A 25,118-nucleotide genomic window follows, 5' to 3' on the forward strand; every position below is an offset into this window, starting at 1 on the left:
AATGCCCACTTCTTAATTACAATGTAACCTGAAAGAGAACAGGCATTCACATGGCACTTTTGTAGCTGGTGTTGCAAGGTATTTACATGCCAAATATGCTAATCATTCATATGCCCCTTCATGCTTTAGTCACCATTCCAGAGGACATGCATCCATGCTGCTGATGATTGTTTAAAAAAAAAAATCCAGTAAATTATAAATTGTAAGTCTCCAGTTCTGTTTACCCACATTCTGACATTTGATGTTATAGCAGCCTTAGATGATGACCCAGCACATGTTGTTCGTTTTAAGAACACTTTCACAGCAGATTTGACAAAATGCAAAGAAGGTATCAATGTGAAATTTGTAAAAATAGCTATAGCACTCAACCCAAGGTTTAAGAATCTGAGGTGCTGTCATAAACAGATAGTTAAGGGTTAATGTCTCTTTTACCTGTAAAGGGTTAACAAACAGGGAACCAAACACCTGACCAGAGGACCAATCAGGAAACAAGATACTTTCAAATCTCGGTGGAGGGAAGCCTTTTTTGTGTTTTTTGGGTTTGGCTTTGTTCTCTCTGGATCCTGGTAGGGACTAGATGTGCAACTAGGTTTCTTGCCAATCTCCCTGCTACAGTCTCTTATATATTCAGAATAGTGAGTATTTAGTAAGAAAGGCGGTTATAGTCTTTTGATTGTTTTCTGTATTTGCAAATGTGTATTTGGCTGGAAGTATTTTAAATTGTATTTCTGCTGGAGGAGGCTTTTTCCTCCAGTTTCTATAAGCTGACAGACCCTGTAATTTTTACCATCTAAATTACAGAGATAACTTTTACCTTTTTCTTTCTTTTTTTTATTAAAAGTTTTGTTTTTAAGACCTGTTTGATTTTTTCCCCTTGTTGAGGCTCAAGGGAATTGAGGCTGTACTTAACAGGGAAGGGGAAGGGAAGGGAGAGGGGGGAATCCCTTTGTTTTAAGATTGAAGGAGTTTGAATCACAGTAATCTTCCAGGGTAACCCAGGGAGGGGAGGTCTGGAAGAGGCAACGGTGAGGAAAGGGGTTTACTTTCCTTGTGTTAAGATCCAGGGGTCTGGGTCTTGGGGGTCCCCAGGGAAGGTTTTGGGGGGACCAGAGTGTATCAGGCACTGGAATTCCTGATAGGTGGCAGCTTATCAGATCTAAGCAGGTAATTAAGCTTAGAGGAATTCATGCTGGTACCCCAACTTTTGGACTTTAAGGTTCAGATTGGGGAAAGATACCATGATAGGTGCCATCCAAAATCTGAGAGGGATGAGGTGTGCAGCATGCTTTCAAAAGTCTTAAAAAAAGCAACACTCAGATGCAGAAACTATAGAACCTGAACCACCAAAAAAAATAAAAATGAAAAAAAAAAATCAAACTTCTGCTGGTGACATCTGACTCAGATGATCATGCATCGGTCTGCTCTGCTTTGGATAGTTATCAAACAGAACCCATCATCAGCATGGACGCATGGCCTCTGTAATGGTGGCTGAAGGTTCATATGAATCTTAAGGGCATCTGGCACGTAAATATCTTGCAATGCCGGCTACAACAGTGCCATGTGAATGCCTGTTCTCACTTTCAGGTGACATTGTAAACAAGAAGCTGGCAGCATTATCTTCCTGCAAATCGGAACCAAACTTGTTTGTCTGAGTGATTGGCTGAAATAGGACTTAGTGGACTTGTAGGCACTAAAGTTTTACATTGTTTATTTTTGAATGCAGGTTTTTTTTGGACATAATTCTACATTTGTAAGTTCATGATAGAGATTTCACTACAGTATTTGTATTAAGTGAATTGAAAAACACTTTCAGTGCAAATATTTAATCAAAAATAAATATAAAGTGAGGACTGTACACTTTGTATTCTGTATTGTAGTTTAAATCAGTATTTGAAAATGTAGTAAACATCCAAAAATATTTAAATAAATGGTATTCCATTATTGTTTAATAGTGTGATTAATTGTGCAAATAATCATGTTTTGTGTGATTAATTGTGATTAATTTTTTTAATTGCTTGACAGCCCTACTTTTAACTAGATTGTTGGGGGGGTTTTAAGCCTGTTTCCCAGCAATAGTTGAACAGGTGATTTAGAGAAGCAATTACATCTTCTCATTCACTTCCCATTGTTGAAATGATTTCATTAATAATCCCATCATATGAAGTTTAACAAAAGAGTGTTTCACCTTTTAGAGTGTTTCACCTTTTAGAGTGTAGGGTGGTACTTTACAAAACTATAATCTCTGTTGCACCAATTGGTGCTCTTCGAATTCAGGATGAATTTATCATACCAAGAGTCATCTTCCTTGTATTAACTTTTCTTTTCCAAATCAGCACTTATGCTCCATCCAGTTTTGGTATAATAATTGAAAAAGCATGGATTTACAGAAGGCACCTATACTGAAGCCAGGTGCATTGACTCTGGCAGAAACTGATGGGCATCCATTAGTTGACAAAAATGGTGTAAGGAAAGTAGGTAGACCAATACCCACAATATTTCAAAACTGTAATTTGCTGATGTCAACATTTTCTCTTTGTTGTCAGCAATCACCTATTTGTAATTACTTCCTCCTTTTATGAATTAAGAGTCAGATTCTACATTCAAGTGACTATTCTGGCCTTATTTCATATAATGTTTTATTTATATTTAAAAAAAAATGATGCAATGTTTTTGGCACATGTACAAGATACAACAATTGAGACCAATGTCCCAAACCTCTCTAGACCTTTCCCCTTCAAATCTCTCCGATCCAATTATGAATCTCTCTTCACCCAGCAAAAGCCTGGGAGAGCAAATGAGCCTTGCAAAGTGTGTAGAAGGTTAACAGACTTGGGAACTGGGGTATACAGATGACAAGTTAATGCAATGGTCAAGCACCTCTCACTCATGATGTGTGGTTTCCACTCTCCTTGTGATTACGCCATGAGACTCTTGGCTCACACTTCATATATCAGCTGATCAGTTGAGATGCAGTCTTTGAAGTAGATTGGACACAATCTTTAAGGCTTCAGCAGTTAAAAATAATCTATGGCACTCTTCAACCAAGAATCTCCAAGCACTCGAAGTATGAATGGCGATGACTTAAACATCACAGTACTCTGAGGTAAGTATTATACTTTTCAATCTGTTAAATGGGTAAGGCACAGAGAGGTTAAGTGACTTGCCATCAGCTATAAGCAAGTCTGACAGAGACAGAAGAGAAACCAATTTGACTCCCAATCCTGTCAGTCAGTAACAAGAAAATAATTATCCATCCACTTAAGTCAATGCGAGTTACTTATAGGCAAGATTGGCCTTACGTCGTACTCTCAGTGCACCCTATACCTTTCAAGTATTCCAGCAATTTCTCTTTAGATAAGAGATTTTTAGATTTAAGACAGTGATATGGAGTCATTAATAATTTCTCACTGAACTTCTCTGTCAAAAAAAATTGTTACAAGTAAACATTCAACCTGTAAATGTAAACAGTGACTGAATACAAATGAACCATTTTAAATACAAAAGTTTAAATTTAATTTGCTGCTATTGAACCATTGGCCAAGATTTTCAAAAGCAACTCAGCTTCTGAATGTCCAACTGGTGATACATTAAAGAATTCCAATTTTAAAAGTGTCTCTCATTGGAGCTCCAGAAATGAAGGTAACCAAAGTCATTAGTCACTTTTGAAAATCTTGTCCATTGTCTTCTGATTACTAGACATTCTATGGATGAGAGATTTCTAAAATCTCAACATTCCAACAGGGCAATGTAAATGACCTGCACAAGCATGCAGGAACAACTTTTGGACTCATTTTATCAGCCAGAAGTCTTGACTTTAAGCCTCCAAGACTAAGGTAATCAATGGAAGTTGTGTTCAAGGAGAAGTTGCTTCCCCAGACAACGTTTTGAAAATTCACACTGTGTATATTAAGGTGGAGATGTGGAGGGAGAGAAATGATCTTACTAGTTACCAACTAGCCATTGCTATGGGTGGGTTGTTAATGGGATCTAGGGAAAGACACCTATCTGACTTGCCTAGCAATAACTACTGTTCTGCAACAGAGAGCAGTAAATAGGTGATGAAGTTGAGGAGAATACATGTAGTCATTATTTTAGATAACCCCAACCATGATTTTCATAGAGAATATCCTCTGTCCTCCTAAGCATGGCTTCCTGCCATGTAAAATCTACATTATTGCAGTATTGTCTTATACTGCCCAGTTAATGTTTAAAATTAGACAAATTAATACAGAAACCATAACACTATACAAGCTTGACAGATTAACTAGCTTTCGTCAATACAGCCCATTACTACTTCTAGAACCAGTACAAAACCCACCTAGCAACCAAATGAGGTATCTATTTTGTTAGTTATTCAATGCTTAATATATTCACAGTGGTTTAAAGTTTTAATTTAAAAAATGGTTAGTGTTAAGTCCAATTTTAATATTAAAAATCTTTTTCTTTTTGAATAAACAGTAAATAAAACTAGTAAGGGAATAACAGTAGTTTGATACTTGGCTCAAAATGCATGGGAGCTCAAAGATTAGTATCTTTATGCATGGTTCAGCTCTAGCACCAAAAACCTGTATAAACAAGTTTCATGCTGGAAAAAGACATCAAACTTTTGCAAAACAATAACTTCATTTCCATTATGAAGTAATTCACTTGCTCCTAGCTGTGCTGAAGAGCTGTAAGTCTTTCACATTTGTGAAAAATGTCCTGCAAGGTACTTCCCCTTTTCAAATGTACATCTTCCAATGAAGATTAATTCCGCACTCCTCCAGAGTCAAGTTTGGGACAATGGGGCAGGAAGTGACATAGACTTTTTAAACATCTTAAACCCTTTTGCAGGCCCCGGATATGGTGGTGGTGGGACATCATATTTTCCACCCAATGTCACAGCTTCTTCATAAGTTGGCAGTCCTGACTCATCACCTGTTCTTAGAGGGAGTGGGTTTAAAGAAACCTCTTCATGTCTTCTGAAGATGATAGATGAATGTCTTCTACTTCTTACACTGTCTGAGTACCTAACAGAGTTAAAAGTATTATGAATGACATTTTCATTTTTATACATGAAGGAGAGGATTACATAGCCTTTTGCCAAAGCAAGTACATTTTTAATAATCTTAAACAGCATAGGCCAAATGGGTATCCCCAGAACCTAGGCTGAGTTAAGTGCTGCAGAAGTTGACAGAGACAAGGATGGGGTAGAATCCTCCTCTAGGACCCACTATGACAGTTGCTTCACGGCAATGGCTGGAATAGCTCCTGTAACTCGTTACCCATTCATACTTGTAAGGTTGAGAGGAGGAGGGCTAGAGGATCCATGTAGCAGTGGATCCTCCAAATTACTTCAGCTCCCTATCCCAGAAGAACTATGCAAAGGTCCACTCCTCCTTTGAGTTGCAGAATTGTGCCTCTTTCACTAGAAGAGGGGCTTCTATGCTTATAGAAGTCGGACAGGATTTGCTTTTAACAGGTAGAGAAGAGGCCTTTAAAAGGATTCCAACACAAGTAGTTACAAATCAGCTTTTTCTATCTCAATAGATATTTATGTTGCAAAGATATTTACTGTCGTAAATAGTGTAACTCAATTTACTGTCATTTTATGTATACTTTTATTTAATATATCATCAAAATTCAGTGCAGTTTTCTGCACTTTAGATCATTGGGATATTTCCATGTATGCCACAGTGTGCCTGTTTTAAAAAAAAAAAAAAAAAAGCGCGCTGTTTACAAGAACTGACAAGCACTCTTCTTTAAGATCATTAAGTGCTGATTACTTATATAGTTGATCTCAAGTTTAGTGTTTCAAGTACTAGTACACAGTCTAGTTTTTAAATCATATTCCAGAATCATATGTAAAATAAATATCTTAAGTAATAATAGAATATTAATAAAATATATTTGTTTCTTAAATACTCAATGTTCTATGGAGTTTATGGGTGCTTCAAAATGATAGTAGTAAAGCTTTTAGTCATAAGGGAAATCTTAGTGTGAGCAGTATCACAGATTATACTTTGATGGTGTACGTAGCCCTGGGGGAAAAAAAAAACAAAACAGACTTTATGGTTCCATCCTTTCATCACCTTGTATAGAAACAGGAACGCATGCTTATACTGCAAATAGATATACATTTGGTTCATGAAATTCACAGAAGTTCCCCCCACAACAACCCTGGAGGAGCAGATATCCAATAGCACTATACTTGATAATTTTAGGTTTAAAGATGTATTTTCAATTAAAAATGCATTCAGTTTACTTCTTTGTAAATAATTGTATTTTTAAAAAACTGATGCAGTTGAAAGGAAAGTAACCAAAACTGCCATAGATTTTAAAAACAGAAGGAAAATTGGAGAGGAGATTTACACTAACAAGCTGGCCAAACAAGTTTTTGAAGTCTGAAAGATCTATTACATATCATTTAGTCCACAAGTGAGACTGAGTAAACTAAAATCTGATTTACCTTTATTTCCCTCCTGTAGCTATTCACAGAGTCCACTTAACTCTTTAAATACAATTGCCTAACACAAGTATTTCAATTCAGTGATGAACAAATGGCATACTTAGTGCCATCTGTAAGCCTCTCACATTGTTTACTGCTGTGAATTTATGCTTGCAAGCCTACATTTATTGCTATGTATCTCCTGCTTTACAGCATATTATATTTATCACAGCACAAAATATTCTCATGAATCTCAGATAAACATACTAGTTACTAACCGTGCCAATTAAGGAGATTCCACTGTATTACACTAGTAGTTTTCATTGTGAAGCTCATAGAAAGGCTGTCTTTAGGAGTCTGTGAATCCTCAGCAAGCTAATTCTTTGGAAAAAGTTAAGTCCACTCATACTTCCTCTAGCATAATTCAATCTCTCCAGCAGTTACAAATCCTAATATCTAAAACTATTCGTAAAACCAGTTCACCCTCCTCCATTGCAGGTTTCAAAAACCAGATCTGGCTCAGGGCTCCCTCATGCTGAAACCATTTTTCTTGGTAAAGATTTTGGGACCCAGCAAAATGTTGTTTAAACTGGATCTCTCACCCATACAAAGGTTATTTGTTTTATATATTTTCTTGTGATTTACAGTTACAATCTTGTATAACCTTAACTCTAAGAATGATATTTTCAAAAGCATTTAGTAGTGACCTAACACTGTCAATAGTAACATTTCCATTCACTTCACTGAGAGCAGAATGATTTTGAAAATTCCACCTATATTACTAAAGTTTTTTCTATGAAAGTAAAGTGAAATATTCTCAGTTCCTTACCCAGGTGATTGTCTTGCTTTGCATCTGTTTTTCCAGAAATAATAAATAAGGAATCCAGTTAAAACCAACAGAACTCCAGTAGCAACTAGGCCAGTCAGAAGTCCTGTAACATCAATTTTTTGTGTAGCTTCACCACCTGAACAGAAATCAGTAATTATTTCCAGTTGACTAACACTATAGCATTATTAACAATGCTCCAGCAGTGGTGGTCTTCTCTCTTTATGAAGATTTGAGAGAGATGTTATAGTAAGATTAATAGTAGTAGTTCCTTTCTATTAGTCTTCTCACATGACAAGCTATCACATCAATCCGGCACTTTAATGCCCACCCCAAGACATTAATACCCACCCCAACCAAAAGCAAAAATTAACAAATATTCTTCTCCTAGATCATTTATATATGCATATTTTTGAGATTCTCCACTACTCCATCCCCACCAATTGTTATTTCACACACTTATTGCATCTTTTATCAGATGAAGTCCTTCAGAGCAGATCCTGACTTTCACTCTGTATAGCACCTACCACAGTGAGGTCCTGATCCTAACTGGGGCCTCTATAAACTATTGCAATACAAAATAAAAACAGAAGTAGGAAGCAGCAGAATTATAGTTGTAAAGTTTCTATATTGTCTAATACATACAAGGAAATGGATAGCTTAATTCATATTTCAATATGCAATAGTAAAGGGCCAGAGGCCTCCAACTCCCCGAACTTCACACATATATTAGATACTATGTAATACACATTTCAGTATATAAAATATAAACACATAAATGCACAAAAAATATAAAAAGACAGTAATCAAGGGTTATAAAACTGTGCCAGCTGAATACTTAGTTATGACCAGATGACAAATTGCAACATATTTAGAGGGGGAGGGAGGGTCTAGAATGTATGTGTGAGCGGAGCAATATTTGCAATGTAATGGAAAGAAACGAGATAAGTCAAGATCAGAGCTTACCAAATTTTGTGCTGGGTCCTTTAATGGAATATTCTTTCCAAAAAGTCATCTATGAAAATAAAAATGTTTTTTTTTAAATAGTTCAAGCCTGTATGTGATGTATAACTTAAATAAGAGATTGTGGACAAAATTCAGACATGGCATAAATGGGCACAACTCCCACTGAAGTCAAAAGTTGCACCTTTTTACCCCAGGGCTGAAATTCCACTTGTATATTCAGGTATAACATCATAAAAAACTGCCATATTAGAACAAACCAGTGGTCCACCTAAACCAATAGAAAGAAATGCCAGCTGTTTAAAAGAAAGGGAAAGAGACAAATCAAGAACACCTCTAAATTGCAATACTATTATCATATAGAGAAATTTCTTCTTGATACCACTTAATAATTAGCTTAGACTGACTATGGAGATTGGTTGTAATTGTAATTTATCCTAGTTAGTGTAAGTTCCAATGCTATTCATGCAAGTGTCTGATCTTACAAAGCTACTTGCCTCAGTAATATCCTTGAACAGTGAGTTCCATAAGTTAATAATATGATGCATATAAGAGAATATTTTATGACTAAAGACAGTAATGCACTGTATAAAATTTAATTCTATAGTTATGACTGAGACTAAGCCACAATCCACATTGGAAAAGGTGTGGAGTTGGGGGCAGGAGAAAGAAGCTGCTGTGCAGCAGAAGCCTCCAGGGAAAATACAATGTAGTCATGTAAAATTCCTCCTGGGAGACTCCTAAGGAATTCAAACTCTAGTGGCAGCTCCATCCTCCTGGGAGAGGGTGCACTGCTTGCTCCTTCTGCAGCTGCAGAGGATGGCAGGGGCCCTGGACAAATTTGCACTACAGGCAGCAGAAGTTGTTTGGAGGATTGCAAGTACTGCCTTCATCTGCATATTTTGTGTGTGTGTCTGTGTGTGTGTGTCTTGCACACCTCTTCCCTCTCCTGCCAAAGATTTCTTTCACTATACAGTAGCATCTTCCAAGTTGCTCCTTATCCATGGAACACTCTCACTTAACTGATCCACAAGGTCACCACTGCCCTCTTCTCAAGATTCCTCTTTGCTGTAACTTGTATATAAAATCAGCCAATTAATGAGTGAAAGGAGATGGAAATAGTTGGCACTTATATATCCATTTTTTAAAAGTATAAAATACACAAAGTTATTTGTGTGATTTTATCCCCTTCCCAGGTCACTTTTTTTCCCAAAAAAGTTCCCAGTTCTGAAGACACTTATGCATGCGCCTAGCTTTACTTTTGTGAGTAGTCCTACCGAAGTCTCACTTATGTCTGTAAGTATTCGCAGAATCATAGCCTTTGCCTGCAAGCTTTTTGGGGCACGTACCATGAATTTGTGTGTGTTCACTGCATTCCTAACACAATGGGCCCCCTCTAACTGGGGCTTCTGGTTCTACTGTAATATAAATAATAATGGCAGAACTCCTATTTTAAGTGATCTCTTCTGAAGGGCTGTAGTAGTTTATAATAATAATCTACTGATGGCCTCCCAGTATTTTAAACTAAATCAAAGCAATTACCGTTTTATCAGGGTCTTCAAAAATTTCTCTTGCCTCTTCATAATTGCACTGCTCCTCATAGCATTCTCTTTCTAGGTTACCAGGCGTAAATACTTCAAAATCAAATCTGTTATACAGAAGATGTCGTCCAATGAACAAATTGGCTTCTTTTTCCGATGTAAACACTAACAAAAAAATAATTTAGAACAGTTAAATTAGGGGGATAGTTCTGGTATTCTTACAAAAAAAACCTCTGGAGCTCTTTAAAATCTCAAAAGAAAAACATCTCTCTGTTTTTTTCCCATTTTACCTGATATAAAAGGAGACTTCAAAGTCTCTTCCTGAATCATTTCCTTTGCTGCCAATAAAGCAGTTCTCTTTCTGCCTGTTCCACATGCAAACTGAAATATTTTCTGTCCCTTGCAAATAGTTGCAGATTTTCTCATAGCAACTTTTTAGGATTTGGTCCTCATGCCAGCTATCTGAAATGCAAGTGACCACAGCTGTGGTATTGACCCTGCTGGAGTGTTGGAGTCCCTGGGAATCCTAAGGTTCCTTGTAGTATTCAATTACTTTAAGATGGACTTCTAAGCAGACCCAGACTGAGCAAGATCCAGTATCCCGCATCTTGAAAAAGCCTAAGGGTTACCTCATTTGATATGTTCCAGTAAAAATCCTAGGCATACATTCCTTTTCACACAGTCTGGTATCTGAATTCTAGTCTTTGATTTAGAAATTGGGTTTCCATCAGCACAGTGGACAAATCCCATTAATTTCTTCTTAATATCACACTATTTAGGAACAGCATTTAAGGGTAGACTGAAGCTTTAAACAAAAAGGGCAATACATTATTTTCATACCTTTCACGTAAATGCTGCTCTATGGTCATTAGGTCGGGGTGAAAGTAACTTAAAGGACTTAGCAGTACACTGGAGTCCTGAGAGGAGTTGTGACCTCAACTGGAAGAGGCGGGGCCTTTCAATATTTAAAGGCCCTGGGGCTCCAGCTGTGGCTGGGAGCCCCAGGGCCCTTAAATCACCCTGGGGCTCCCAGCTGCCTTTCAAGGGTGAATTAAAGAGCCCAGGGCTCCAGCCGCTGCGGAGCTTCAGGCCCTTTAAATCACCACTGGAGCCCTGCTGCCACCACCCCGGGGCGGCAGGGCTTCAGCGGTGATTTAAACGGCCCGGGGTTCCACCGCTTAGGGCAGCTCTGGGGCCTTTAAAGCGCCTTCGGAGCCCTGCCGCCGCTGGGGCTCCAGCAGCCGGGCTCAGGTGGGGATTTAAAGGGCCAGAGGCTCTAGCTGCCACAGGGAGCCCCAGGCCCTTTAAAGAACCATCCGAGCCCCACTGCCGGAACTCCGGCAGCACTTTAAAGGACCCTGGGCTCCCTGCACTGGCAGGCACTCCAGGCCCTTTAAATCCCTGCCTGAGCCTGGCTGCTGGAGCTCCGGGGGTTATTTAAAGGCCTGGGGGCTCCCCACAGTGGCAGGAGCACTGGGCCCTTTAAATCCCCACCTGAGCCTGGCTGCCAGAGCTGCGGCAGTGACTTAAAGGGCCTGGGGCTCCCCACAATGGCTGGAGCCCTGGGCCCTTTAAATCACCACCAAGGAAGCTGGTCCACTCCAGCACGTCGTACCGGCTTACTTTCACTTCTGCATTATGTTCATGATGGGGTTCTTGCTGACATCATCTTTGATTAGGCAGAGTTTTTAACAACTCATCTGTATTTTTGCCATTTTTAGAAGCTGGTTAGGAGCCTCGGAAAATAAACTCACTCACCCTAGTTGTGAGGTAGGATTCCAGAAGAGTTAGTGTAGTTATAGCAGACTTAAAGATACTGGAATGCATTTTCTCATCACGTTTCTTCTGGGCTCAAGTTTTAGCCTGTCCTTGCTATAACTTGTAATAGAAAACTCATCTTTGAACAACAGAAATCTTCTGAGCTGGTTTTCTGTGCAGCTGAAATGTTTTAAATTAACTTCTAGTCAGGGGTGGCTCCAGGGATTTTGCCGCCTCAAGCATGGCAGGCAGGCTGCCTCCGGCGGTTTGCCTGCGGAGGGTCCACTGGTCCCGCGGCTTTGGAGGACCTCCCGTGCCTGCCTCCTGCCCTCGCGGCGCCGGCAGAGCACCCCCTGTGGCTTGCTGCCCCAAGCACGTGATTAGCATGCTGGGGCCTGGAGCCACCCCTGCTTCTAGTATAAGTAAGTACATGATTTTGCTAAGTGAAATGATAAGAGGGTTAATTAAAAAGAACTCTCTAGTGTGCAAAGGTGTTAATGAAAGCAGGAAGAGCATTCCTACAAACTAAGTCCACTTGCATAAAAAGAGAGAGAGACAAGATTCAGGATAAAGTTATTCAGTCACGAAGTAGATATGTGCTTGTTAGACAATTCGTTTGTATATATCAGTGGTGGGCAACCTGTGGTCCATCAGGGTAATCCGCTGGTGGGCCGCCAGTCAGTTTGTTTACATTTGCATGGCCGCCCGCAGCTCCCAGTGGTTGCGGTTCGCTGTTCCCAGCCAATGGGAGCTGTGGGAAGTGGCGCGGGCCACAGGGACATGCTGGCCGCCACTTCCTTCTGATCCCATTGGCCGGGAATGGTGAAACGCAGCCACTGGGAGCTGCGGGTGGCCATGCAAATGTAAACAAACTGACTGGCGGCCCATCAGCAGATTACCCTGACAGGCCGCAGGTGCCCACCACTGGTATAGATTATCCCATCACTCAGGAATTTTTCCCTTAATAGTTACTGTTCAGCATTGCAATGGTATCTCAAAGTATTTTCTCAGTGACAATTCCAAAAGACTTACAGTATCATTCATATTAATTGCTGCTGCCTTTAATACTATACCTGAACAATTTGGGGAACCACTTATCTTAAGATGAATTTTCTTGTCATTATTTCATCAACTAAAAAGGAGTTATGGCATTTAAGATTATAACATTTTTACAGCACAGAGAAAGGGACTAGCCTTAAAAAGAATAAGAGTGGGAGGAGATCCCCAAAAGTACATTTGGGCAGTGCTGAAATAGAGTTTTCCCTAGGAGTTCACCTTAGTGCAATGTGTATCAATATAAGTACTCTGAAACTGATTTATACTAATCAAACTGAAAAGAAAAGCTTTGCCTATTTTGTTCAGCAGTGTTTCATTCGCTTATCAGATATAACTGAAAAAAAAATTGTGTTTCAAAACAGAAGTGTTTTAACTGAAATCAAAACCTGATCCTTCAACTGGTAGATTTTTCAACAACTTTCAAATCCAGGAGAATGGAGAAAATACTGTCAAATCAGGTTCCATCCTGTTAACACTAGTTAACAACCTAATAAACTTGCACATATTTGCATACACTTAAATGCTTTAAACATGTGTGTAATGAACAGAGTTACGGTTGCTTTGTGGGAATTTCCTGACTTTTCTGTGTCTCACATCTGAAACAGAATATTAAATTAACAAAAGACGGTTACTCACCTTTGTAACTGTTGTTCTTCGAGATGTGTTGCTCACATCCATTCCAGTTAGGTGTGCGCGCCGCGCGTGCACGTTCGTCGGAAACTTTTTACCCTAGCAACTCCAGTGGGCCGGCAGGTCGCCCCCTGGAGTGGCGCCGCCATAGCGCCCAATATATATCCCTGCCGGCCCACCCGCTCCTCAGTTCCTTCTTGCCGGCTACTCCGACAGTGGGGAAGGAGGGCGGGTGTGGAATGGATGTGAGCAACACATCTCGAAGAACAAGAGTTACAAAGGTGAGTAACCGTCTTTTCTTCTTCGAGTGATTGCTCACATCCATTCCAGTTAGGTGAATCCCAAGCCATACCTAGGCGGTGGGGTCGGAGCGAGAAGTCGCGGCATAGAGCACTGCAGATCCAAAGGCCGCATCCTCTCTTGACTGCTGGACCAGGGCGTAGTGGGAAGCAAAGGTGTGGACCGATGACCAGGTCGCTGCCCGACAGATTTCCTGGATGGGCACACGGGCGAGGAAAGCCAGCGACGACGCCTGCGCCCTGGTAGAATGCGCAGTCACACGGCCCGTAGGGACGTGGGCCAAGTCATAGCAGGTCCTGATACAGGACGTTACCCAAGAGGATAACCTCTGGGAGGAGATAGGAAGCCCTTTCATGCAATCCGCTACCGCCACGAAAAGCTGGGGGGATTTGCGGAAGGGCTTAGTCCTCTCCACGTAGAACGCGAGAGCCCTACGGACATCAAGCGAGTGGAGCTGCTGTTCCCTGCCTGAGGAGTGAGGTTTCGGGAAAAAAACCGGAAGGAATATCTCTTGGCTGATGTGGAAGGACGAGACTACCTTGGGAAGAAAGGCAGGGTGTGGTCTCAGCTGCACCTTATCTTTGTGGAAGACTGTATATGGGGGGTCTACCACAAGAGCCCGGAGTTCCGACACCCGTCTAGCTGAGGTGATAGCTACTAGAAAGGCAGTCTTCCAAGAGAGGTAAAGCAGGGAGCAAGTGGCTAACGGTTCAAAGGGGGGTCCCATGAGCCGGGACAACACCAGGTTAAGATCCCAGGTTGGAGCAGGGAGACGGACGTTAGGGTATAAACGTTCCAGCCCCTTAAGGAATCTAGACACCGTCGGGTGAGAAAAAACAGAGCGACCATCCGCACCCGGGTGAAAGGTGGAGATAGCTGCCAGGTGGACTCGCAACGACGATATGGCCAGACCTTGCTGTTTGAGGGACCAAACGTAGTCTAAGATGTCGGCCACCGAAACTTCCATCGGGCGGAGATTTCTCTCCACGCACCAACAGGAGAAACGCTTCCACTTGGCCGAATATGTCGCTCTCGTGGAAGGCTTCCTGCTGCCCAAAAGCACCTCCCTCACCGGTGTGGAGCAGCGCAGCTCAGAACCGGTCAGCCACGCAGGAGCCACGCCGCTAGGAGCAGCGACTGCAGGTCCGGGTGACAGAGGGTCCCGTGCTCCTGGGTAATCAGGTCCGGGTGAAGGGGCAGGGGAACTGGGTCGGCTATGGTCAGGTCCAGCAGCATGGGGTACCAGTGTTGCCTGGGCCATGCCGGGGCTACCATGATCACGTGAGCCCTGTCCCTGCGCACCTTCAGAAGGACCCTGTGGACCAGAGGGAACGGGGGAAACGCATAGTACAAGTGGGTCGACCACTGAATAAGGAAGGCATCCGCTATCGACCCGGGCTCCCTGCCCTGAAAGGAGCAGAACGCTTGGCACTTCTTGTTCCCCCTGGACGCGAAGAGGTCCACGCGGGGATAACCCCACCTCCGGAAGATGGAGAGGGCGACGTCCGGGCGAAGGGACCACTCGTGCGACAGGAAGGATCTGCTCAAGCGATCCGCCAGCGTGTTCCGTACTCCGGGGAGGAAGGAAGCCGTGAGGTGAATGGAGTGGGCTACACAAAAGTCCCAGAGTCGCATCGCCTCGTGACACAGGGGGGAGGATCTGGTGCCTCCTTGCTTGTTGATATAATACATGGTCGTCGTGTTGTCGGTGAACACTGCGACACAACGACCCTGAAGCTGATGGCAGAACGTTTGACAAGCAAGGCGGACCGCTCTCAACTCCCGCATGTTGATGTGCAACCCCACCTCCTCCTGGGACCACAGGCCCTGCGTTCTCAGGGTCCCTAGGTGGGCCCCCCAGCCTAGATCTGAGGCATCCGTTGCCAGGGACACCAAGGGCTGAGGTGGGTGGAAAGGGAGCCCCGCACATAGCACGGACTGGTCTAGCCACCAGCCGAGAGAATCTAACACCCTTTGGGGGATTGTGATCAGCATGTCTAGCGGCTGTCTTGCCGGCCGGTAATGATCGATGAGCCACAACTGGAGGGGCCTCATGCGGAGCCGAGCGTAACCGGTCACAAAGGTGCAAGCCGCCATGTGGCCTAACAGGGCTAGACATGTCCGCACTGATGTCAAGGGGGCTGCCCGCAGTCGTTGAACGATCGCCGACAAAGCCTGGAACCTCTGCAATGGCAGTAAGGCCCTGGCCACAGTGGCGTCCAGGACGGCCCCGATGAATTCCACCCTCTGCGTGGGAATCAGGGTGGACTTGTCCGTGTTTATCAAGAGGCCCAAAGTAGCGAACATGCCGGTGATCACGCGGACATGGCTGCAGACTTGTTGTTCCGACGTGCCCCGAATCAACCAATCGTCTAGATAAGGAAACACGTGGATACGATTGCGCCGAAGATGCGCCACAACAACTGCCATGCATTTTGTAAACACCCTCAGGGCCGTGGAAAGGCCAAATGGGAGGACTGCAAATTGGTAATGAAGGGGGCCCACCACGAAGCGAAGGAAACGTCTGTGGTGTGGCCAAATGGCAATGTGAAAATACGCGTCCTGCATGTCGAGGGCGGCGTACCAGTCTCCCGGATCCAGGGATGGGATAATGGTCCCCCAGGGATACCATGCGGAACTTCAACTTCACCAGGTATTTGTTGAGCTCTCGCAGGTCGAGGATAGGCCTGAGGCCTCCCTTGGCCTTGGGGATCAGAAAGTAGCGGGAATAAAACCCCTTGCCTTTCTCGTTTTCCGGAACCGCCTCTATAGCTCCTTTGCTGAGGAGCGTCTGTACCTCCTGTCGAAGGAATTGCTCGTGAGAGGGGTCCCTGAAGAGGGACGAGGAAGGGGGGCGGGAAGGAGGAAACGATACAAACTGCAGGCGGTATCCCGTCTGCACCGTGCGTAAGACCCAGCGGTCCGATGTTATTTGGGTCCACGCCGGGAGGAAAAACGAAAGGCGGTTGGAAAACGGGGGGGAAGGATCCATGGGGGAAACTGTTACTGCGCCCTCGGGCGCACCTTCAAAATGAAGGCTTGGGTCCAGGCGGGGGCTTAGAGGAGCCTTGGTTCTGCCCCCCTTGGTTCCCCGAATGCCTGCGCCTTCCATTCCTGCCGCGGCGCCTGTTAAGGTCCTGCCGCTGGCGGAACTGGGAATACGGCCTGCGCTGCTGTTGTTGCTGTGGCCGGAAGGGTCTGCGTTGCGTTCCCGGTGTGTGCATCCCGAGGGACCGCATAATGACCCGATTATCCTTCAGACTCTTGAGTCTGGGGTCTGTCTTTTCAGAAAACAGGCCCTGGCCTTCGAAAGGGAGGTCCTGGATGGTATGCTGGAGCTCCGGCGGAAGGCCAGAAACCTGCAGCCAGGAGATGCGACGCATCGTTACTCCCGACGCAAGGGTACGGGCAGCCGAGTCTGCAGCGTCCAAAGAAGCTTGCAAGGACGTGCGTGCAACCTTCTTGCCTTCATCTAAGATGGCTGCAAATTCCTGGCGAGCGTCTTGCGGCAGCAGCTCCTTGAATTTGTCTGCTGCCACCCAGGAGTTGAAGGCGTATCTGCTCAGCAGGGCTTGCTGGTTCGAAACCCTGAGCTGCAGCGCCCCAGCCGAGTATACTTTACGGCCGAGGAGGTCCATTCGCCTGGCCTCTCTGGATTTGGGGGCTGGAGCCTCCTGCCCATGACGCTCTTTGTCATTCACCGATTGAACCACCAGGGAACACGGTGTCGGGTGTACATGGAGGTACTCGTAGCCTTTAGAAGGGGCCATGTACTTCCTCTCGACGCCCCTCGCTGTAGGGGGGATGGAGGCCGGAGACTGCCAGATGGTATTGGCGTTGGCCTGGATGGTTCTTATGAAGGGCAGGGCGACCCTGGTGGGAGCATCCGCTGAGAGGATGGTGACGATCGGATCCTCTATTTCCGAGACCTCCTCGGCTTGCAGACTCAGATTCTGAGCTACTCGCCTGAGGAGGTCTTGGTGCGCCCTGAGATCCAGCGGGGGGGGGGCTGTTGGAGGAGGTACCAGCCACCGCTTCATCAGGGGAGGAGGATGAGGAGACCCCCGGCAAGAGAGTGTCTAATGGAGGGTCTCCCTCGGCCCTCGCCTCTGCCTCAGGAGCCAGAGCGGAGTCTTGCTGCTTGGACCCTTCCTCCCCATCCGGGGAGGGAGGGGGGCGAGACAATGAGGCTTCCGGCGCCCTGTGCTCCGCCGTCGCAGGCCTAGCAGGGAGCTGTTGGGGCCCCTGGGCTTGATGGTATGCCCAGGGTGTCCAGAACCCCCATTGCTGCGGGCCTTGGTCATGTTGTGGCGGATCGTTAAATAGCGCCGCCTGCCGGTCGGTGCCCAGCGCATACCCGCTGTCCGTTTGGGAGGAGACCGACGGCTGTCTAGAAGGCCACGGCGGGGCTGACCCTGGTTGGTAAGGGTCTGCGCGGGTCGGCATGGACGAACGTCTCGGTGCCGGGGACCGGTGCCGGGAGTCAAAACGGTGCCAGGATCGGGACCGGGACCGGGTTCTGTCTCGGTGCCGGGATCTGGACCGGTACCGGCCGCCGCTTCGGTGCCGGGATCGGGACCGGGACCTGCCACCAGCTCGGTGCCGGGAGGTCGACCGGGACTGGGACCTGCCACCAGCTCGGTGCCGGGAGGTCGACCGGGGCGGCGAGTAACGTCGGGACTGGCTCCTGGAGTCACGGTGCCGGTATCGGCGGCTGGAGTCCGACCGCGACCGTCTTGAGGCCGACCGGCGCCGCGAGTGCGACCGGTACCGCCGGGGAGAGCGGTGCCGGGACTGCGAGCGGCGATGAGATCTCGATCTGCCGTGACGTCGGGACCTGGACCGTGAGCGCGAGTCCCGAGACGGTGCCGTCATCATGGGCTTGCCTCTGGACGCGACCCGCACCGGAGGTACCGGGGGGTGGCAGCTGAGTGGGCTCAGTCAAGGCTATGAGGTCCCGAGCCGAGGCGAAGGTCTCCGGCGTGGATGGGACCAATATCTCAACCCCAGATCTCATGGGGGAGCTTGGCGGCACCGGACTCGACGGACCCGCCGGGCCCGGAGTCGACGGTGCCGGCGGCGCCGCGGCCGATGATGAGGCCGGGCGCTCCAGTTGGGTCTGCCTGGCCGGAGTAGCAGACTTCGACGGCCTCGGTTCTGTCCCCGGTGCCGGAGAAGGTCGGTGCCGGGGAGTCTTTTCGGTGCCGGTGCGATCCGGTGCCGGCGCCGAGATCACGGCCTGCGAAGCCGCCGGGTCAAGTGCCGCCTCCATAAGGAGAGTTCGGAGTCTTTGATCTCTCTCCTTCTTTGTTCTTGGCTTAAAAGCCTTGCAGATGCGGCACTTGTCCGATCTGTGCGATTCCCCCAGGCACTTCAGGCACGCGTCGTGGGGGTCGCTGGTGGGCATAGGCTTCTTGCAGGCCGCACACTGCTTAAAGCCCGGCGAACCAGGCATGAGCCCGGTGCCGGGTGCCGGGAAGGGCTAAGCCCCCGGCGAACAACTATTTACAACCTATTTAACTTAATTACTACTATCTACACTTAACAATCTAACTAACAACTATAACAGTACGAGAGATAATCGAGAGATAACAAGGAGAGCTAGGGACGTGGAGGACAGCTATGCCGCGCTCCACAGTTCCAACGACCGACACGGCGGTAAGAAGGAACTGAGGAGCGGGTGGGCCGGCAGGGATATATATTGGGTGCCATGGCGGCGCCACTCCAGGGGGCGACCTGCCGGCCCACTGGAGTTGCTAGGGTAAAAAGTTTCCGACGAACGTGCACGCACGGCTTGCACACCTAACTGGAATGGATGTGAGCAATCACTCGAAGAAGAACTTGTAATTTTAATTTAAAAAATTGTGGCAGTTATGCATGCAGAGGACTTGCAGAATCAGAATCTATATAGAATCATAGAACTGGAAGGGACCTCGAGAGGTCATCTAGTCCAGTTCCCTGAACTCGTGGCAGGACTAATTATCTAGACCATTGCTGATGGTGTTTGTCTAACCTGCTCTTAAAAATCTCCAATGATGGAGATTCCACAACCTCCCTAGGCAATTTATCCCATTGCTTAACAACCCTGACAGCTAGGAAGTTTTTCTTAATGTCCAACCTAAACTTTATATGCTGCAATTTAAAATCATTGCTTCTTGTCCTATCCTCAGAGATTAAGAAGAACAATTACTCTCCTTCCTCCTTGTAACAGCCTTTTATGTACTTGAGAACTGTTATTATGTCCCCTCTCAGTCTTCTCTTTTCCAGACTAAACAAACCCAATTTTTTCAATTTTTCCTCATAGGTCATATTTTCTAGACTTTTAATCATTTTTGTTGCTCTTCTCTGGACTCTCTCCAGTTTGTTCACATCCTTTCTGAAACGTGGTGCCCAGAACTGGAGATAATACTCCAGTTGAGGCCTAATCAGAGCAGAGTATAGAGGAAGAATTACTTCTCGTGTCTTGCTTACAACCCTCCTGCTAATGCATTCCAGAATGATGTACGCTTTTTTTGCAACAGCGTTACACCGTTGACTCACATTTAGCTTGTGGTCCACTATGACTCCCAGATCCCTTTCTCCTTCCTAGGCAGTCATTTCCCATTTTGTATGTGTGCAACTGATTGTTCCTTCCTAAATGGAGTACTTTACATTTGTCCTTATTGAATTTCATCCTATTTACTTCAGACCATTTCTCCAGTTTGTCCAGATCAGTTTGAGTTATAATCCTATCCTCCAAAGCATTTACAACCCCACCCAGCTTGGTACTGTCTGCAAACTTTATAAGTGTATTCTATATGACACTGATGAAGATACAGAATTGAACCGGACCCAGAACTGATTCCTGCAGGACCTCACTCATTATGCTCTTCCAGCATGACTGTGAACCAATGATAACTACTCTCTGGGAACTGTTTTCCAACCAGTTTTGCACCACCTTATAGTAGCTCTATCTAGGTTGCATTTCCCTACTTTGTTTATGAGAAGGTCATGCAAGACAGTATCAAAAGCTTTACTTAAGTCAAGATATACCATGTCCACCACTCTTCCCCCCGCACCCCCCATCTACAAGGCTTGTTACCTTGTCAAAGAAAGCTATCAGGTTGGTTGGACATGATTTGTTCTTGACAAATCCATGCTGACAGTTACTTAGTCATCTTATTATCTTCTAGATGTTTGCAAATTGATTGCTTAATTATTTGCTCCATTATCTTTCCAGGTACAGAAGTTAAGGACAACCCAGAAAATTACAGACCAGTCAGCTTATTTCCCATTATATTTGCCCCTTTTCCAGTCTTCTGGAATGTCTCCCGTCTTCCATGACTTCTCAAAGATAATCACTAATGGCTCAGATATTGCCTCAGTCAGCTCCTTAAGTACTCTAGGATGCATTTCATCAGGCCCTAGTGATTTGAAGACATCAAACTTGTCTAAGTCATTTTTTATTTGTTCTTTCCCTATTTTAGACTCTGATCCTACCTCATTATCACTGGCATTCACTATGCTAGACATCCAATTGCCGCCAACCTTCATGGTGAAAACCGAAACAAAGAAGTCATTAAGCACCTCTGCCATTTCCACATTTTCTGTTATTGTCTTCCCCCTCTTCCCCATTGAGTTAACAGGCTTATCTTGTCCTTGGTCTTCCTCTTGCGTCCAATGTATTTGTAGAATGTTTTCTTGTTTCCTTTTATGTCCCTAACTAGTTTGATCTCATTTTGTGCCTTGGCCTTTCTAATTTTGTCCCTACATACTTGTCGTTTATAGTCATCCTTTGTAATTTGACCAAGTTTCCATTTTTTGTGGGACCCTTTTTTGAGTTTTAGATCATTGAAGATCTCCTGGTTAAGCCAGGGTGGTCTCTTGCCATACTTCCTATCTTTCCTATGCAGTGGGATAGTTTGCTCTTGTGTCCTTAATAATGTCTCTTTGAAAAACTGCCAACTGTCTTCAATTGTGTTTCCCCTTAGACATGCTTCCCGTGGGATCTTACCTACCAACTCCCTGAATTTGCTAAAGTCTGCCTTCTTGAACTCCATTGTCTTTATTTTGCTGTTCTCCCTCCTACCATTCGTTAGAATCATGAATTCTATCATTTAATGATCACTTTCACCCAAGCTGCCTTCCACTTTCAAATTCTCAACCAGTTCTTCCCTATTTGTCAAAATCAAATCTAGAACAGCCTCTCCCCAGTAGCTTTCTCTACCTTCTGAAATAAAAAAATGTCTCCAATACATTCCAAGAACTTATTGGATAATCAGTGCCCTGCTGTGTTATTTTCCCAACAGCTGTCTGGGTAGTTGAAGTCCCCCATCACCACCAAGTCCTGTACTTTATATGATTTTGTTTGCTGTTTAAAAAAAGCCTTATCCACCTCCCTTTCCTAGTTAGGTGGTCTGTAGTAGATCCCTACCACTGATCAGGAGTGCTGGGACAGACCTTGGTCTGTACAACCATATGCACTCTTGTTATTTGGAAATACTGGATTCTTTATATCATAATGGACTATACACAAATACTTTGAAGTAATGAACCAAATGAGAGATCAGTTTAGTGCTTCCATGTGTTGTATTCAATACTGGCTGCTAGGAACATAACTGCCAAACTGGACAGACCACTGATCCGTCACGGTCTTGCAGTCTCTCACTAGGCAGATGTGGGATAATCAGTCCCCATGAAGGTCTCTAACAACTCTAGATCTTCCTTGCTGTCCCTATAAAAATGTCCAACCCCTCTGAGTCTGGCTAAATCCTTGGTTTTCAATGTCATCCTGTGGCAATGAGTTCCACAGTCTAATTACACACTGTGGCAATGAGTTCCACAGTCTAATTACACACTGAGTGGAAAAGTGTTTCCTTTAATCAAACAAATGTTCTGTCAAGTCAGAAGAGAATATGGTGATACAAACAGTTTATGATCAACTATTTTTTAAATGAAAACTTTGATCTTTTCTGAGTGCCAAGAATGAAAAAAAAAACAAACAATAACCAACCTTCCAAATATGAACCACTGCAGTGCAGTCTTAATAGAGACTGAACTATTGTTTCAGACCCTTTACTAAGAAAATCTGACGACAACGGTAACTGTCACTGTCAGGTGTCCAGAGGCCTAAGAGGAGCCTGTATTGTCCTGTTTGTCTTATTTGTGTTTTTCCTGAAACCTCACCGACAACCTGTTTGACTGATCATTTGAGCAAAAACATCCAACTATTCTAAAATTATGGGAGAAGCAAGAATATGATTTTTAGACCACTCTAAATCCTGTTGCTTCTAATGCTAGTTAACTATCACAAAACTGTGTTACACAATTTTAGTTTTTAAACGAAAGATTGTTTCCACAATAGAACGCCATAAGATGTAGTTTTACTCCAGAAAGCATAGCTTCATTTTAGAAGAATGTTACCTTCTTTCCCTGTATGCTTTGAATCCTTTAATCTTCTTATGCAATGAGGAAATGCAAACATTATTGGCAGCTGACACAGCAGTACCAAAACCACAGACATAGTCTAGTATCTGTCAAAATAAAGTATTAGTTAAAAACTCCCAGATGTTATTTGTGTATCTTAAATGAAATTTCTGTATGCAGTTGTCAGACACAAGTCTCCACAAGCAACTTGGATTATTTTTTCCCTATAGACAGTACACCTACCCAAACCGGTCCCACATATATTTAATAACAATTGCATAATATCCTCCATATTGGTAGTCATCACCATTTGAATTAACAAAGCCCAGTATTCTACCACTTGAGCTAGAGAAGTAACTCCATTAGCTGGCAGAAATACTATAAGCCCTTACTAAAGGTCTATACTACATATTTTGCGATTGTGGCAATTGCACTTGGAAGATTTTCATAATGATGAGCCTAAAGCCAAACTAAAGTGCAAGTGTGACTGATTGTATTGGACTATAGCTAAAAGAATCATTTTGCCCACTGATGAAGTACAGCCACCATGAGGGCAGCCGCTATTTAGCAGAACACAGCAAGCTACTTGACAGTTTATGGCACAGTTTGTAATAAACTATAACTTCAGTAGGATAGGGTAAGTGATTCTAGCATATAAAACAGCTTTGATTCTCTAGTTCAACCCTTTCGAGATGCACCCATAAAACACTTTTCTAATTACATGACAGTCCAAGATGTCAGGATGACTTTAACATATCTAATAATCAACATTAATTAAAAAATAATTTTCCTTCCTTCCAGTGGAGCCTGCTGGAAAGCATTGTTTCCTTTTGTAAAGGCATGAACAGGGAGCCAGTTTGCCTTCTCCATTGCCTACTCTCATTCTAATTTGTTGATAGCAGGCACAGCCCTACATTAAGTAGGTCCACAGAATTTGAGCAACAACCATTTGTCCCTCTGAAACAAGCATCTGAAGAAGTGGGTTTTTTACCCTGAAAGCTTATGCCCAAATAAATCTGTTAGTCTTTAAGGTGCCACCGGACTCCTTGTTGTTTTTATGGATACAGACTAACACGGCTACTCCCTGATATTTGAGCTTCCTCTTTGTTCTCCATCTGTGATTGGATCCGTAACAGGCTCTGGTGCAGGAATCTTGCCTGCAGCTCCCTTCCCCACCAGGCGTTGTCTTCATTCATTTATTCTTTATTGTGTTAGAACATGACTAACTATGAGTGTGAAATCAGCTAACAGATTCTTGACCATAACCTAGCCCAGAAAGGGCGTTCAGCACGATGTCAGCGGATTCCGCTCGCCACAGGCACGAGGGGTCGGGGGGTATCTGCAAATGGGAACAGAGTCACTTTATCCCAGCAGCTTTGGGACCCGATAGTTGGCCCAGGGTGGGTGGGTGGGATCCGGGGTGGCCCTAGGTTTGATTTCGGGAATGAATTTCTTGTGTCTCGTCTTGAATGGCCCGACAGGCGAGGGAAAGGTTTAAATAACAAGTCTTCCGTGACCCTCCCAGCAGGGGACAATGTAGCTTGGCGGAGTCTCTCTCCCTCCCCCGCAGCCCGAAGGCAGGCACCCACCCAGGCCGGGGACTGACCTACCTGCTCCGTCCGAGCTGCAGCGCCCAGACTCCGGGCTGAGGGGTACGAGCCAAACACCGCCCTGCTCTCTCCCTCCGCCACGGAGGCTCCAGCTTCCTCTTCTCCGCGGCGCTTCCTGGAGAGGGAGCGGCCAGGATCACATGGCCCAGCCGCTGTTTTATCTGGAGCCGCCCCACGTGGCACCTGGTCTGGCCATAGGGGGTCTGCCTAGAGCACCCAGCCCGGTCCCTGCCTCCGACCCGGCACAAGGAGACGAGCCTCAGCATGGGCCCTGGCGTCCCCCGAGTAACTGAGCTCCGTGTCCTCCTTATGAGCTGAGCCCTAGACACCCAGCATAACAGCTTAGCCACCGTATGTGCGCCTGGCGGAGCCCGCTCGGCCCCATCATGACCCCCTAGGAGCAGGACTCATCCAAGCCTATCGTCCGACTTCTGTCCCTTCTTCCTAGAAGGAGGGGTTGTCTCCTCATCCGTCCCAGCAGCTCCGAGCCAGCACTTCGGATTTGTGTTTTAACCTTTTCTTTCCTCTTCCCTTGAGGGATGCTGATTAAAAGCAGGAGAGCAGGAGAGCAGTGATTTATTTGTGAAATTCGGGGGGGGGGG

At 45.0% G+C, this 25,118-nt stretch overlaps 1 protein-coding gene across 1 annotated transcript; it reads right to left on the reverse strand.

Annotated features, from left to right (window-relative positions):
• Window positions 1-2,653: 2,653 nt before the first annotated feature.
• On the reverse strand, window positions 2,654-24,569 carry PRRG4 (proline rich and Gla domain 4). The gene is made up of 6 exons (XM_050955172.1): window positions 24,517-24,569; window positions 22,904-23,013; window positions 9,759-9,922; window positions 8,220-8,268; window positions 7,257-7,392; window positions 2,654-5,009 (listed from the first exon to the last, which is right to left on the reverse strand). Exons 2-6 carry the CDS (start codon window positions 23,001-23,003, stop codon window positions 4,769-4,771), a joined length of 690 nt encoding a protein of 229 aa, XP_050811129.1. The 5' UTR covers window positions 23,004-23,013; window positions 24,517-24,569; the 3' UTR covers window positions 2,654-4,768.
• Window positions 24,570-25,118: the final 549 nt, after the last annotated feature.

Source organism: Gopherus flavomarginatus, chromosome 5 (assembly GCF_025201925.1).
Source record: "Gopherus flavomarginatus isolate rGopFla2 chromosome 5, rGopFla2.mat.asm, whole genome shotgun sequence".
Taxonomy (NCBI): Eukaryota; Metazoa; Chordata; order Testudines; family Testudinidae; genus Gopherus; species Gopherus flavomarginatus.

What these genes read in the sequence shown, in the direction of transcription:
- PRRG4 (XM_050955172.1), bottom strand. Translation starts at nt 23,003, where the DNA reads ATGTCTGTGGTTTTGGTACTGCTGTGTCAGCTGCCAATAATGTTTGCA. An exon ending in TTGAAGACCCTGATAAAACG is followed by an intron (nt 8,269 to 9,758) that starts GTAATTGCTTTG and finishes TTATTTTCATAG; the next exon opens with ATGACTTTTTGGAAAGAATA. An exon ending in AGGACCCAGCACAAAATTTG is followed by an intron (nt 7,393 to 8,219) that starts GTAAGCTCTGAT and finishes ATTTCTGTTCAG; the next exon opens with GTGGTGAAGCTACACAAAAA.